This window comes from Melanostigma gelatinosum (genome assembly GCF_949748355.1).
Source record: "Melanostigma gelatinosum genome assembly, chromosome: 14".
In the NCBI taxonomy this organism is placed as follows: domain Eukaryota; kingdom Metazoa; phylum Chordata; class Actinopteri; order Perciformes; family Zoarcidae; genus Melanostigma; species Melanostigma gelatinosum.
In genome coordinates, this window is record NC_136647.1 from 14,077,910 (window position 1) to 14,094,447 (window position 16,538).

General features: G+C 41.4%; 1 protein-coding gene across 2 annotated transcripts; it reads right to left on the reverse strand.

Annotated features, from left to right (window-relative positions):
- Positions 1-32: 32 nt before the first annotated feature.
- pld2 (phospholipase D2) lies at positions 33-16,188 on the reverse strand. Of its 2 annotated transcripts, none has more exons than XM_079283461.1 (24): positions 16,086-16,188; positions 11,097-11,249; positions 10,867-10,994; positions 10,446-10,588; positions 10,224-10,317; positions 9,766-9,831; positions 9,616-9,674; positions 9,280-9,525; positions 9,039-9,182; positions 8,867-8,950; positions 8,659-8,737; positions 8,426-8,536; positions 8,162-8,338; positions 7,866-8,022; positions 7,654-7,772; positions 7,151-7,264; positions 5,995-6,099; positions 5,495-5,586; positions 5,117-5,230; positions 4,780-4,826; positions 4,369-4,503; positions 3,109-3,262; positions 2,603-2,720; positions 33-2,516 (listed from the first exon to the last, which is right to left on the reverse strand). In XM_079283461.1, the coding sequence occupies exons 2-24, from the start codon at positions 11,224-11,226 to the stop codon at positions 2,292-2,294; spliced, it is 2,841 nt and encodes a 946-aa protein (XP_079139587.1). In that variant the 5' UTR covers positions 11,227-11,249; positions 16,086-16,188; the 3' UTR covers positions 33-2,291. The 2 variants fall into 2 exon arrangements, with proteins under 2 accessions (XP_079139587.1, XP_079139586.1); XM_079283460.1 differs by having other exon boundaries at positions 11,097-11,254.
- Positions 16,189-16,538: the final 350 nt, after the last annotated feature.

Genomic DNA, 16,538 nt, shown 5'->3' on the forward strand with positions numbered 1-16,538 from the left:
TTGAAGTAGAGGTTGTTCATAACTGTTTTTAAATGATTAAGTAAGAATATGTATTATCTCTCTAACCCTCAGTGTTAGTAGGCTATACATCAGCAACCCGAAGGTAATAACCAAGATCTGCAGGTTTTCATACATAAAGATTTTCACATGGTGACTTTTTTGTTTAGTTTCCGTTAGTAGTTTATTGATAAAAATGTACTGGTAATGCTGGCTATTAGTCCAATAAAATCAAAAATCATGGTAAAACAGTACAAGGTTCTCAGTATATCACAGACATTTCGGTAGAATCTTTAAACAAAGTATAACCCTCAAGGCAACCCTTTTGTGCTGTAAAAGACAGGTTACAGCAAATACCCAGTTTCTAGTGTGCAAGAGCTCATAGTGTCTTTTAATATCTTCCTCTGTGAAAGGCGCTTCATGTAGTGACAAGGCAGAGTTCATGTGTGACACTTGTCATCTGTCAGATTCACTGACGCATTGGCTGTGGAGCAGCAGTAGGGACCAGGCCTGGGAACCGGAGGGTTGCAAGTTCAAGTCCCTGCACGGACCAAGTGTGGAGTGATGATTGGTACTGGAGAGGTGCCAATTTACCCCCTGTGCCTATTGTTCCAAAAGTACTCCTTAGACGCTGTAACCACCTTGGTCGTGTTGTTGACAACAAATTCTGCACAGACAAAAAGTCTGTGTATATTTCACTGGCTCTGTTGTATGTTCAGCAATCATTTTGGGATTATGGTAATGCCATGCACATCAATCCAATATTTGAAGTCTCCATAAACATACAGATCTCTTTTTTAAAAATTCAATGACAAAACCACAAAAGAGTATAAAAGATAAAGTCCCATTCAAAAGCCTCACATTCTGCCTTTTGTCTGCCTCACTGCTGGTTGTTCTCTAAAATCTTGAAATCATACAAGAGCTTTGCAGTTTCTGATAAACTTGGCAAGACTGTGTTCCAGGTCCTGCTTTGCTACAAGTTATTACATATTTCAAAATCAGTCAATGCAATATGGATGCTACATGTTTATCCAGTGCAAGACTTGCTCAATAGTGGTCATTCAGTGCTAATGGCTCAGTCAAGAGAATTACCATGATTTCATATGAAACAAAACCTAAAACTCTTTGTGATTCAAGACTTGATGTTGCTCTGTGGGAATTGCACCGTGAATATAAGCCACATTCTGCCACTACTCAGTCACAGTGTAATGGCCAAATGTAATGTGCCTAATAAAAGCCTGGTGCATGTAAATCAATAGAACGTAGATCTGTGAGACATTTTATGGCACCTGGACACGGACTTGAGGAGCCGGCGTGGAAATAGCTGAAGTGGATGCTGGAATGTTTTGTTCTGTTCTGCTGACAGAATGATGTAATAATAATTCACTTTGGTTGTCATGGTGACTTTAGAAAAAAAAGAAGCAACATTTAGCCGTAAATCAACCTAGCAGCCTTTAATTATCTTGTCCTCCTTTTCTTTCCCTCCAACAGTTTTCCCACCTGATCATTCATCCAAAAATATCGAAATGATTTTGCTCCCACAGAACTGATCGGTCCTCTTTCAACATGTTACCGTCTATTTTTCCAGAAACAACATCCTGATGTAGTAAGTTATCCCTCTTATCGATACTCTCCCTTTTCTGCCCTCTCCAGTTTTTTGTCTCAGCTACCATCCAGTCATCTCTTTATATCCGTCACCATAACAACCACAAATGTTCTGACAGATTTGCTGGCACTGCAGTGAGAGGTGAAGCCTCAGAGGGAGAGAGGGAGTGCACGCGCGGGAGAGAGGGAGGGAGTGCGCGCGCGCTCGCGAGAGAGCGAGAGAGAGAGAGAGAGAGAGAGAGAGAGAGAGAGAGAGAGAGAGAGACCCAAAAACCTTGCACCAATAAATGTACACTATGTTCCCAGATCATGTGAGAATGCTTAATTTCCAATACAACCTCGCAATCCTCTCCTGACTCATAGTCATTTGTGTGTGTCTAACACCACCGCCAGCCCTGCAGATCAGATTGCACTGTAGTGTAAGTTATGCAGCAGACGCAATCATCACGAACAAACTGTCCAGTTCAGGTTAAGCTACTGCTCTAAATCATGATGAAACATCGACATGTCAGTGGTTTTGTTCGAACTCATCGTCAGTCAAAGAGACAATATAAAAAACGTTAACTGTGCTGAGGCGATGTCTTTCCTCACCATTGCAGCGTCAGTGTTGGAACTATTTAAGGTTAATGTGCTAAACATTAGAAACTACAGGGTGCATGTGGTGCAGCAGCCCCTTAGCGGTTACGTAGTTATGTCCACAGCTCCACCGGAGCCATGCCTTCTTTAGTGTTCAGTGGAGGCAGCAGGTTCTCCTCGCACAGGAACTTCAGCGGGAAGTGGACCAGCAGCCCTCGGACGGCCTTTAGCTCCTCTCTGGCCTGCTCAGGATCTGTGTCGCAGAGGCGTTCCTCGCTGGCGTATTCCTTCAGCTGTCGCATGTTGTGGACAGCGTTGTCGGGCAAGCATTTGAAGACCTGGGGTAAGAAAACAAACTACATCTATCGAACCCTGAATAAAAAGATCATGATTTATGATCCACCATCATTTACATAATTTATACCTTGTCGTATATGGTGGCATTCAGTTTAGCAGGTGCATTCCAGCCCATGAAGAAGAATTCATCGCTGATTGGATCGTCAATATTGACACTGGGGTCTGAAGAAGCTCCAACAAGAACTCTGGTGGGGAAAATAAATGAATAAATAAATAACGGCCGAACGTTCAGCAAGCACAGAGCATTCAAACATCCAAAACGTTCTTGTAATGCCACATTATAATTTAAAGTTCTTAAGTGAGAATGAAACTATTTAGGTTCATCATAAGGAAAATATTACATCATTTTCAAATGAGATGATTTTCTTGTAAGTCTCAAAAAAATATAGATGGTTCCTCAGTTGTTGCCAGATTCCATTTGGCAGCCGACCCTCCTCAATAAAAACAAGCTGAGCTAGCCTTGATATTTTCCATGACAGACAGATAGGTGACACACTCCCTTAGAGGTAGTAACAGTTCATGGTCATGCATAAACAGAACGCACATTTCAGGAGTTGCATATCTCGTCCTGACCTGAAACACTCTTTACGCAGAGCGAGTGTGAGGGGTCCTGCCTGGTACTCCTGCCCTCCCATGACGGAAAGGACCCGATCTTCATCTTCCACAAACACTGCCATCTCACTATCTCTGTTGCCCAGCATGCTGCGGTCATTGATGTTGGCTGATCCTGGAAAGCAAGTGGAAAGTACGAGCATCAACAATCTGTCATTTCAGAGGCGTCACTCGTCAAACCATATTCAACGCATGAAGCAACTCTATGAAATAACTTTATATCGGAAATATTCTTCACAATGAATCCAGGATTCTCTTGTTCGGTACGGTGGAATCTGCATATTTGTTGTTCAGAAATGGATTTGAACTCGAATGTTACAGGTTTATATTCTGTAAATGAAATGAAGTCTGTGAGTGCAGAACTCAAAGCTGACTAATCACAGAGTCTGTGGAAGAAATTTATCTTGGCAAACAAACCGCTGATTTAAGCGCTTTGATTTATATTTAACAGTCTCAACCTGGTTTAACATAATGTGCTTTAAAAGGTACAGTGCTTAAGATTTAAGTCCTGGCCACACCTAATTTGGTCACAAATACATTGCATTCCTTGTGCATGCCTCACAATAAAGGCCACCGCATTCTTTATGGCTTTAAATGTTTATATCGTTTCCTGTGAATCCCGTGGTGTGCAAGTGTGTGTGTGTGTGTGTGTGTGTGTGTGTGTGTGTGTGTGTGTGTGTGTGTGTGTGTGTGACGGCAATCTGAACCCAGCACCGGAATGGTGGACTTCACCACTAAGAATGAAAATGACAGAATGTAAATACTTTAAATTACTTTCTGAAAAAATATAACAACCATAACTAGTATCAAAAATGGCATTTGACTTCATGGCATCTTTTCTTAGATTTTAACTTTTTAACTACAGAAATATTTAAACGAATGACATCTCAAAAGAGGATCCTTATTATTTGTGCAGCATTTCGATATCCATACTGTACACTTGATCTTGGTATCCCCGGGCAAGTGTTCCTTTGTACACCTAATTTAAGGAGCTTAAACTTGTAAATATTAAATGTCATTGTCTTTATTGTTCATTTCAATGAATGAATGTCCATCTATTTGTCCACTTGCAATGTTTTTATTCTACAAGTGTTGACAGTGCTATTAAACTACAGCTAAAACTCATGGATTAAAATACACTGTAGTCTCATAGCTCAATGATAACTTAAGGTCAAAATGATAAAACTGTCTTTGAATGAGTTTGCATCAGTGGTGACGTACCAATGATATAGCAGCGGTCATCAGCAATGATGGTCTTGCTGTGAACATAGATGAGCTCTGTGACAAGCGACTGGCAGAGCTGGGAATGTGTTCTCAGGCCGCAGAGGGTGATGTGCTCTGTCCACAGGTCCTCAACTGGGGGGCAAACCAGAATCACATCAATCACAAAGGACAATGCAAAACAATGGAAATGTATAGGAAACTCACATAGACTCTTAAAATGGAAAATAAGAAGAAGTCAAGGATGAAAATGGAAACTGGTGGGCAGATACCTAGTACCAGTAGCTTCAGTTTAAAGGAGCAACACGAAGAAAAAGAAAGAAACATGTCAGAGAGGAAACAGGTGGTATTTTGTGATGTCAGGTGGATTGTTGTGTGGAAATGAGAGCAGACAAGTGACAGAAAACTCACCTTCCTTAAGTCTTGAGAGAATAGAGTGCTCGCCTCGGCACATGGTCCTAGGAGATTAATCATTCACAAAAAAAAACATAATTAACACATTATAGGATAAAAACATATCTATCAATGAAGTAGCACTTTTGGTTGACAGAAACTCCAGCCTTGTGCTACAACTTTGAACTAAAACTACTAATTAAATACCTAAAAAAGTAACTGGTGAAACAGCTATTTCTTACTTTTGTAATACCCAAAAGCTAAAAGAATGGAATATTATCCCAATTAAATTTGAAGCAAATCCTCAACTTTTGTATTTTGTCCATAAATGATACCGGGAAGAAAAGGCTCTCACCTGTAAGTGAAGTGCAGAATAGCTTGGATGGCATTTCCACCTCCCAAATTGATGTCTCCCTCAAATCCAGGAAGCAAAGGAACCACCACAAACACCCTGTACTTCTTCTGCTCTCTGCAGTAAGACACAATGTCAACAAGTGGACCATTTAAACATTACGACAAGTGGACTGTTCCTTTCACTCTTATTTCTGATTTGTTGAGAAAATGCAGAAATGTACTCATTGTTCATACTCTTTGAAATGTGCTTTGTTTAACATGTTTAAATGTCACAATGAGCTTCATGAAAAACTGCTTTATAACTTCAAGGTTCGAGATCGCGGGTCTGCAAATTAAACGAAGCGCCACGTAAAATCGGTCTCGTGCAATCAAACCCGACCTGTGTGCACGCAAGATTCGATTCACAATTGCATCACCGATCCCATTAGAGACGGTCTTCCCATCATCGGCACAGCTGATGAAGAACTGGTTCTGAGGGCAGAGAAAAGGCAGATGGTGGCTCGGTATGAGGTGAGGGCTAACACAGGTAGGGAGCTGGCAGGGAAAGGGCCGAGCCGTGATCATATTCAGACTCATGAGAACTCATGATCAGACACACATTGGCTCCAGAATCTCTCAGTGTCACGTCAAATGAAAGAGTCAAATGTTATGTAAGTAAATAAGAATCACATGCTGAAACATCAGAAATAAAGAGAGGCCAATCTTTATATACAAATAGATGCATTTCTACACAAAACAGAACCCACTCTTAAGTGTTGCTACTAAAACGATTTGCGGTAACAGTTTCTTTTTGCCATGTATGCTGTTATTTTAAAAAGCATCAACAAACCATTAGAAAGCATTGATAGAGACATACGGATTCGTCTGTTCCTGCATTACCTCGATGTAGATGTAGTGCTCGCTGTTCTCGATGGTGTGGACGTAGGCTTTGAGGATCGAGTTCTCATTGGTTCCAGTCGACCAGCGGTCGGCTGAGCGCAACACCTGAAGAAGAGACGAGTCAGTCCACGAGACACGTCTTTCACGTCATAATAACTGCCTGTTACCAAATCAACCGGAACATCCAAGTTTAGCTCGAGACTTTAGGGAAGAACAAGGAACTTTAGCATTACTAGCATTTAGCATTGTTACGCTATTTCTTTTTTAAAAGTACTTTTAAAAGCTTTAGCTGTATCATAGACGTGTAACAAATCAGAAACCTGAAACTGCTGCTGTCACCTTTGGGAGTAGTTTAAGCTAGTTGTGATGTACTCAGCTTGTGCATCAACTTGCCTCGCAGATACTGTGAATACTTATAAAAAACAGCTCAAAACCCACCTTTTTAGGCTGGCGTTTGAGTAAAAACCCATGTCCTAGACCTGCTCTTAAAATATGTTTTAAATTTTTATTTTTATTTTTTATTTTTCTCTGTGTATGTAATTTATTGACCCTAGGGTCACATTGTGTTTTTATGCTTTTAAATTTCTGCTCTGTTGAGCACTTTGTGATGTTATGTCTGTGAAAAGAGCTCTATAAATAAATTTCATTCATTCATTCAACTTCTGCTTTACGTACAGCTCTAACAAAAAAATGTGAGAACTGAGTCCCTGAAACCTGAATACGGGATTAACTAAACCTGATAGGAAAGCTGCGGCATAACAGGGATCAAGAGCTAAGGTTACAGGCCACTGCCCACCGTAGAAGAAGAAAGGACACACAGCAAACGCTGTTGTTTCCCAACGCTCACTCAGTCAGTACAGAGTGAGAACGGTAGCCTCTGCCATGCCAGTGGTGTTGCTAACGCTGGCAGTTCTCATGACCTGGACCACATTTCCCATGAAGCCCGTTAAAAAAGTGAAACACTTCCACTTGTGAGATGAGAGTTCAAGGTTTCAAACCCTGATGTTGTCCTGATGAAAGGCATCTTTAAGGCTGGTTGGACACAAAATCCCTTTTTCATGTGTGCACTAAGCCATACTTAAAATACTTTGCTTGTTTTCTGTGTTGCCATGACGTGTGACTCATCATAGTGACTTGGTCTTTGGTGCTTAAATACCTGCACTCTGGCCTTGCTGGATCCGGGCACCGTGAATGGGAGCGAGTCAGCGGTGCACTGAGACTTGGGAAGAAGGTAAGGATAGAACTCGTCCTTGTACTTGTTTTTGAAGATCTAGAGAAGACAAAACAAATGAATGAAAGCAAGATTGTTTCCTACAGAAGCCTTGATAAAAACAAAAGTTAGATACACTTTGTTTTACTACTTACTATCTGACTCATATTGTTGTAGTTGTGGCTAATAAACCCAATAGGTTAGCGTAGCATACCATAATAAAGTAGAAAGATTTCAACAGGTCCAAGGCAACAAAGGTCTGAGATTGCTTGAGCACTATATGACGGCTTTAAATAATAATACGCGCTAATATATGCTTTAAAGCCAACTGAAGCTTACCGGTATATATGCGACTCATTTGTAAGGCTGAAGATGTTTACAGTAATATGCTAATGTCAGAATAAAACCCAGGTAGCTTTAAAACAACAGAGCTTTGCTTTGAGTCTGACCTTGGCGAAGTTCCAGCGCTGGATGAAGTGGCGGGCTACATCCCTGGCAGCTCTGCCATGAACAGCTGCAGAAAAATCACGCCACGGCATGCGGGGAACCAAAGTACGGTCGATGTTATCTGAAAAAATACAAAAAGCAAAACCTTTTCAGCTCCCCCTTTCCTCTCAGTGTGTTTGCATGTGTAGGATACTTAAGACGATTAAGACATTACCTTCAAATGGTCTGTCCAGTTGGACCCAGTCTTTCTTGATGAAGTTGCTGTAGTCTTTGCCAAGCCACAGTTTAGTGTTGCCAGTCAGGTCATCAGGGTCCTGCTTTGCTTGCTTATCTGGTTCAGCTGGTTTTGGACAACCAGACACACCATTATCCTAGTTAGCAGAGACATGTGTTAGTGTCTGCAGGGGTTGTGACATATTGAAAGCACACGGGTTCATGAACTAATATTAACACATTCATGCTTTATCCGTTTATTGCTACTCCATCTCCTTCGGGCTCCTCCTCGCTTACACTGTTGGCTGTCTCTCTCAAACCCAGGTCAGTCAGCCGGTACTGGCTGTCATCCCACCTCCCAAACGCCAGGTCAATCCCCCCCACAAAGGCGACTGTTTGGTCAATGGCCACGGTCTTTTCGTGGTGAGCCCACATCAACACCACAGAGGACACGTGGTCAGGGTGTCGCATCACCTGGTGGACATAGGGGTTCAAATTGATGTTAAGACATGAGGCCTCTGGGTAATTGCGTGTATCAAATGACGTGGGGATGTGACGGACCTTGATGTTTGGGTGCATGTTCATAAGAGTCCTCTTGCTGTGCTCACTATTGATGCCAAGGGCCATCTCCATCTCTTTGTACAGCATAACACACACTTTGACTCCTTGTTCCTGCAGGAAGGAGTTAAAGAAGAGGCAACGCCACTTGAAAAATTGATCCGCACAGGTAATCTGAAATTTGAAAATGATTTAACTGGTATGGAGGAGAAGAACAAGACAGAGAGAATTCGTACTGCTTTGCGTTTGAGTATCTCATTCAGGCACCAGTAGTTATCAGTGGCTGGTCTCTTTAGGAACACTTCAGGGCTGAGCCTGACAGGGAAGACACTTACATTAGTCACATTAAAAATACACTTCATGTGTCGCTAAAATATCTAAATGTCCCCAACTTAGTAAAACGAAGCCTCTTCATCACCGACTCCAGATCTTGCCGACACTTACCACCAATCTGTGATGAAGATTTCCTCCTTGGCTTGTTCGAGAGCATCAGCCAGGTCTGCAAAGTAGCCACTTCCATTCACATACCTTCAAACAAAGTCCATGAGACATAAAGGTTAATGAACGAGGATGAAATGTGAAAACAGATGAATCTCCGGGAGAACATGGATCTGACCATTTAGTGAGCGTGTTCTCCCGTGGCGGAGCGAACCCCTGGAAGCGGTGCACTTTGAGAAAGTCGGAGGTTTCTGCCAGCCGGTTGATTTCATGACTCCACCAATGAGTCTGTCGATAGCTGCTGCATTTGATGACTAGATTCCTGAACAAAAAGCAACAAACACAACATAACCTCAGGTATAAATACATACAGTATGCTGGAGCTCTCAGTACAATAGGCAAACAAACGGCTGACCTACCGAGTGTAGTTCTCAATGCAGACTCCATATGTGGTGTCTGTGTGAGCGTGGCCCACTTTCACTTTGAACTCCGGGTCAAACAGCAACACAAAGTTGATGCTGCCGTGGTCTCGGTCCATATACAACAGGAAGGAGTCTTTCACCACCAGCCAGCGCCGGGACCAGCGGAAACAGAACCGATGATGGCCAATGCAGTTGAGGCCTTGGATCCGGTGACCCCCCGACCTCTTGAAGATGGGTCCCTCCCTGAGACAAGTTGGCACAATCAATCTCTGTCACGCACTTGGTCATTAAACACACCTTTCCTTGGGCCTCACACACTCTCTGTTTGCTTACAAGCCTTTGGGTCCGAGGTCCGTGACGAAGGAGAGCGCACCGACGGAGAGGAAATCCAGCTGACAAAGAAAGTAGAAGTGAAAATGTCATCGTGCTGCATGGCATCCACTTTGTATGTGTGCGTGCGTGTCTTTGTTTTAAAGCCGTTACCATGCTGTGATCATTCCTACAAAACACGTTCTCCAGCAGACTATTCAGGTACTCCTCAAGGTATTTCTGCAACAGAAAAGCAGGTAAATAAGTGGAACTGTTTTTGTTCTGTAGAGATGATGTGTTACATGATATTCATAACACAGTTACATTTAATAAAATAACTAAAATGATTTTAAATTGTATTAGAAATCATTTTTTCGCAAAGAAGTGGCAGTCCCAAAATATATTATGATATTTCCGATAAATAAAATATTTTACATTGATCAGCCTGAATAAGGACTCTGCAAAGACCAACACAGCAGCTGTAGTATGTACAGTAGTTAATAGAGAAGACCAATCTCCTTTGAATGAAATACATTTTAATATCTTGCCACAACATCAATTAAGTGTGTGTATTCAAATAGATTTGGTGTTCTGTGTCAACTATTTGTGTATCTGATTGATTAGTTTGATACCATTTTGCTGGAGGTCCTCCTGGTCCGCTCAGTCCCGTGTAGGCTGGGCATTTCCTCTGACATGGCTCTCAGCTGCTGCCTGTCCTTTGCAAATCTTTGAGAGAAATTTAAATATTCAAAACACTTGGTGCTTGACAAATCTGGCAAAAAAAATTCCACTGCAGGTCTCTCGGAGCGAGAGGTTGATTTGCATGATTGAAATAAACCGAATAGTGCACCGACCTTCCCAGAGGTATCAAGTGAAGTATCATCTTGTGCTTGTAAAGGTCTCGATGCAGCTCTTGGAAATGCTTGTACTTCCTCTTCACTACCCAGTGGAAGTGGCCATGTGTTAGCCGCACTGTGTACAGGGTGCCGACATGGACCTGGAGGGAAGTTATTGAAATGATGTACATGGGCATGGTGGTTTGGATTTAGGAAAATATGGGACGTACTTAGAAGCCTATACCTCTCTATAGAAGCTGAGCCAGCTGGCTCGAAACAAACCAACTCAAAGTTCAAACACTCAGGCAGCAAATAACAGTAAATCAGATTGACATGGTCAAGATTATCTAAAGCTTTCTATAAATACTTGCATCTTGTTGACAACCACCAAAGAAAAGAATGTGAATTATTTTCCACACGTGATTAAAAACTGGTGTACCTTTGAGCGAGTAGTGTATTTCTCTGTGTTGTCCACTCTGCATGTAACAGGTATACCAGGCATTAAGAAAGGTATACCCTCGTCTTTTACGTCAGGAATATGATGCACCACAAGGAAAGGGCGCCCGTCTGCGAATTGGAAGATTAGAACATTTCGATTAAAAGTCTTCCGATGCAGCCATTAGAGTTTCAACGGTTAAACGTATTCATCAAAGGGACCGTTTATCTCACCACTGCTGGACATGAGGCCATCTATCTCGTCTGCAGAAATGCCGTGAACGTCGTGAGAAAAGCGCCTTCTGGCCAGGTTTTGGGCCGTCGAGCTTTGAGTCACCGGCTCGATCACTTCTAGGCTGGCCATCGCACTGCTGCTGCAAGTGCCAGCTGCCCTGATGCAAAGCCAAAAAGAAAAGGGAGTTTCACATTCACAGTTCGGAGTGTTTGCACCTTCCCACCACTAGGCATACAAAACAATTGTGAAGCTGAGACCTGTCTACAGCAGATAGAGATTTTAAAGACACAAACTTGGAGTTCAGCATTTCATCCCCTCAAGAAATTAACAATTAAGTGATTCGGTATTCCAATAAAGGCAAAAAGTGAGATATTGTAGCTCCACAGACTGCAAGTTCGAGGTTTTAGCTCTATTAATTACATAATTAAAAGGTCTTTATATCATAGTATATTTTATTTGAATTGAAGGGATTCTGCTCATATTTTCTCTATACTGTACATATCTAAACGATCAAATGACTGCTGTTTTTGCCAGTGTAGCTATAGTTGAGTTAAAGTAGGCTGTTAACTTTCCTCAAAGTTTTAATTCTATTTACACTTTAGATGTCAGATCATCTATGTGTTATTCTATATGGTGCGTTTGAAACTAGAAACATTTGAAGTCATTTAAAAGTCTCTGCTGCAAAGTCTGAAGCAATGTTTTTGCAGTTATCCTTTGATTGAGGAAAAGTAGTGGACCTTTGGGTGGTATCAGTACTTCTACTGCTCCCATTAATAGTGTCAGTAGTTTGTAGCAGAAGTGCATGAACTAAAAATAACACCACTAGATGAAGCAGCCCCAGCAGCAGAGTAGTCATCGACACTGCGTCACATGAGAAGTCTAGGACACAGCTACCAGCGCGAGAAAAAGGTGCGTGTGAACCCTTTTGTATCGTGTGTGGGTAGATGTCTTTGAATGGCTGAATGTTTCCTGGGCAACCAGGCAAAGGGGAGGGAGGGAGGGAGGGAGGGAGGGAGTGTGTGTGTGTGTGTGTGTGTGTGTGTGTGTGTGTGTGTGTGTGTGTGTGTGTGTGTGTAGTAAAGTGAAGTGAGAGAGTTTGGGAATACAAATGAGGATGAAACATATACTAACAATATGAACACTAAAGGACTCCAAAAATTGACTGAAAATTAAAAATGTTCACCGATAGTTTTGATTCCATGAGAAATAAAAAGTCTTCCAACTATAGCTGTAGAGGACACAGATATGACTCTGTTGTCTTTTTGATAAACTTCAGCATTATCTCTGAACTTGCTCTATTATTTAAACTTCAATATTAGTGGTAGAGTTTGGGATCAAGATATGTGTCATATAAAAAAAAATCTAAAATCAAATAGAAAAGGTGTTCACTCACTGAAGCACTTGGACTGTACAGTATATCTTGTTTCCCATCCACTGAATAAAGGAGAAACTATACAAGAGGCTGAACAGTAATAAGCAGGTTGAGGCCGGCGCAATACTGAACACTGGCTGGGTACATCAGCTGGACTATTAGCTAGCTTCAGTAGCATCTAAAGACTTAATAGAAATAAAAGGACAAGTGACAGCCGCAATAGAACATACTTTCCTCGCTAAAAATGTTTTTGGACTTTAAAATTGAATAATGTCTTTTGTCGATTATTTGTTATCTCAGTTAGTGTTTATTCAATTATTTCCTTCATAACAAATACCATATCTTGTTTGTTTGAGACTCATTAGGCTGGACTCAATTTACAACTGCTGAACAAGACTCTGTTGAGTTTCCATCATTTGCTGGAGAACATATTTAACATCAGGGATTACCATGAAAAGAACAAGTTGTGTTTTAATTGATATGAAACCTATATTAGGACCATGTCTTCTTTGTCATGTTTGCTGCACAGCTAATTCGTCACCACTTTTAAGCTTTGTTTGTTATATATATATAATATAAGATACATTTTGACCATTCAGGAATGCAAATTAACATTAAACCCTGTAATTTAAAGCTACTGCTGTTTGTTGAGAGAGATATGTTGAACAAATAATATTTAACCAAACAACCTCTGTTGAGTGCTATGAATAGTGGCAGTGTAGCTTCTTTTTTCTCTGATCAGCCTTTACTCTCAGGTGAAAAGCTAACTTATAATTGCCACAGAGCATACATGTTGTGCATGACATAATTATCTTAAAATATATTTCGTTAACCCTTTAAGGCAGAGAAGTCGAGTGTTGACTTGACAAGCTTTTCTTGTGTTTTGTTTGCTGCAGAGAAACTTACTCAGGCGTCCTACCTGTGAAACACACTCCACCCACCCAGAGTCCGCAACATGAGCCAAATTGGCCAGAGGGGAGTGCTTTTACTGAGAGCCAAGCAACATCTTACACACAAACTGTTCATAGGAGCATAAATCTTTGTGTGTGTTTTAGTGGTGCTGGACCGGTTACCACTCAATGTTGCCAGCAGCAGTGACCGACAAAGCCATGAGAGATTTAAAGCACCTATACGTGCAGGATTTGTCTTTGAATCGTCAATTTGTTTTCCACAAACAAAAACGTATACCATCAGAATAATTAAAAAGTTTATACAACAGCATTAACATATTCCACAAAGGCGCTTTAAAGATCAAGTACACACCGAAAATCTTGTTTTTACTGCTGAGCAAACTAGTTCTCACCCTGCTGCAATGATGTAGAGCACATGTGTCAAACTCAAGGCCCGCGGGCCGAATCCGGCCCGCCACGTCATTTTATGTGGCCCGCAAATCCGCCAGCAAAAATAAAAAATAAAAATGTTTTGTTTTTTTAAATAATTAAAAGTTAGACTTGACAATAAAAGTATCCCCATGGTCGAAATTATGAGATAGAAAGTTGAAATTATGAGATAGCATGTTGTCTGTGTACCGACATTAAAACTATCACAACAGGTGGACAGGAGAGGCAACAGCCCGAAAAGAGGTTTTCCAACGATTGAAAAAGATCGACAAATAATCCCAAAATGTCCACGAAGAGAAAAATTGATGCAGAGGGAAGAAAATGTAATGAAAGATGGGAAAGCGAATGCATGTTTGTGCTTCAAGGAGAAAAACAGGTCTGTCTTCTGTGTTATGAGGCGTGTCGGTGATGAAGGATACAATTCACGTCGGCATTTTGACACCAAACACGGAGCTAAATTTAGCCTCCAAGAAAAAATAAAACTGTCCAAGAATTAAAAGGCAGACTGCAATCACAGCAGAATATATTTACACAGCTACAGCCCAGTGCATGCTGAAGGTATGTGAGCAGAGCTCCGACCAGATACAGACTTTTACAAATGTCAGTTTGTGAAGAAACACCATCGCAGACCGAGTTCATGAACTAGCAGCAATCTAACAACACAGCAGCTAAGAGACGAGCAGGTACTTGTGTTTCTAATGAACTGTTGATGAAAGCACAGACAACACAGATACATCATCTATCCATGTTCATCAGACCTGACTCTCAGTGAGCAGCTCTTGGATGTAGCTGCCATGCACAGGACGACACAAATAGCTTTGAACAAAGTTAATGTCATAACTTGTGTTTGATATTTGTCTTTGTTATTTTCTTTAATAGTTTGATCTTTGATAGAGTAATGTGGGTTCATTAACCCTCAATTAAAATGATTTATGTTATAATCACAGAAATGTGTTTAAATATCATTTTTCATTTATATAACTGCATGTACAATATGTTTACACTTGAATAAACAATCAAATGCAGAGAGAGTTGTTTAACAATATGTTCGGGAGAAGTTAGTTTTACAGTCTTACAGTTACAACCGGCCCTTTGAGGGCGAGCGTGATGCTGATGTGGCCCAGAGTGAAAATGAGCTTGACCCCCCTGATGTAGAGGCCTACCCAGGGCGTGGTCGGTAAAGTAACTAAGTTACAAAACTGGCTCAATTTAACTGTCGTTTTTTTTCTTCTAAAGGTAGCCATGCCTGGACCTGTCACATGTGATCTGATACATGTATTACTCTGCTTGAAGAACAATATAATCCTGAATTATTAAATATTAATAAATTAAAGAAATTGCACATCAGGTATAGCTAGTTTCTCCCCATCTTAGGGTCAACGAGGTGTAGTATCAGTGTAGTATTTATTGTAAAAAGGTGTCATATTGAATAAATAAGCCTGATCTTTACAGATGTTTATGTTCCCTGCTCTATGGGAAAGTTATGGTGTGTTTACATAGTTTACCTGACCTTTTAGAACCGAGACATGCACGTGGCCTTTAAATGCATACTGAGACAAAATATATATATGTATCCCCAGACTCTGAAACGTGCGACCAAATGACAGGATGACACATTCCTACGTGACTAACACAACAGTGCTGACACAGCCAACCTCAGCCCAGCGGGTTTCCCCAAAAATCGGCGCAACTGTCGACTAAAATGCAGATCGTTTCTGACCGTTTCAACGTTTTCACTACACGTTTAGCCCATTACAGTAAACTGTTACGAGCTTTGGTTAAGATACAAGTTTGGAGCTCAACACATACATTTGCCTCTTTGCTTTTTAAAAAAAAATTTTTTAAAGTATAGACAAGTTTGTAGCCTATGTGAGCTACACATCATCTTGAATTTCCCCCCAATCTGTATGATCCACTTTCTTAATTCTCACAACAGTGTTGGCTGTATAATCACTTTAAGTCTCCGGATATCAAGGCAGCTCAGACTTCAGAGGCTGACATTGCTGAATGTCGTCTCCACCCATAGCCTCGTTTCCCGCAGCGACGCATTCCACAAAACTAAACTATAACTCAAGTTTACAAAACTACGCCACAAACATCACCTGGCGAAAGTGACGACAGTCGACTGTTCACACACACCGACGACAAGCTATAGGCGCTGGGTGTTCGTGCCTCGGTGGCGTGGAAGTCCCGCAGCTGGACTCATATCTTAAATCTGCGACAGAGGAGTGTAACATCCGTCTGATGTAGTTCGTTCGGCCCACGGAGATACTTACGTTCAGTTCAAATGCCGACTCGGGACACACAGCTATTCCACGCGCGGGGACAGAAAAGACAACATGTAATTTGGCCTACATGCAGGCTAAAAGTAAGGTTTCATCGTTTTTCTCAATGAAGAGGTCATTAGTATTCCCCGTGGGTGATGCACACGGTAGTCCCTCCCACAGGGTGTCCAGTGGGACACAGTGTGGAGGAGGAGAAAAGAAAAGGGAATATCTAATATACGAAAACACTGCAGCAAGAGGTCGCTGTTGCGTAGCACATTTTGTCTCCTATTTTTAAATCCGATTCGACAAAAAGCACATGTTTATTCACAAACTACACCGCGTGCTTATTTTTCGCGTGACAAAAGTTTCGACCGAGAAATGGCACGACAAGTCCTGACGGGCCACCGCCATCACACACACACACACACACACACACACAGGAATACAGGATCATGAGGTATC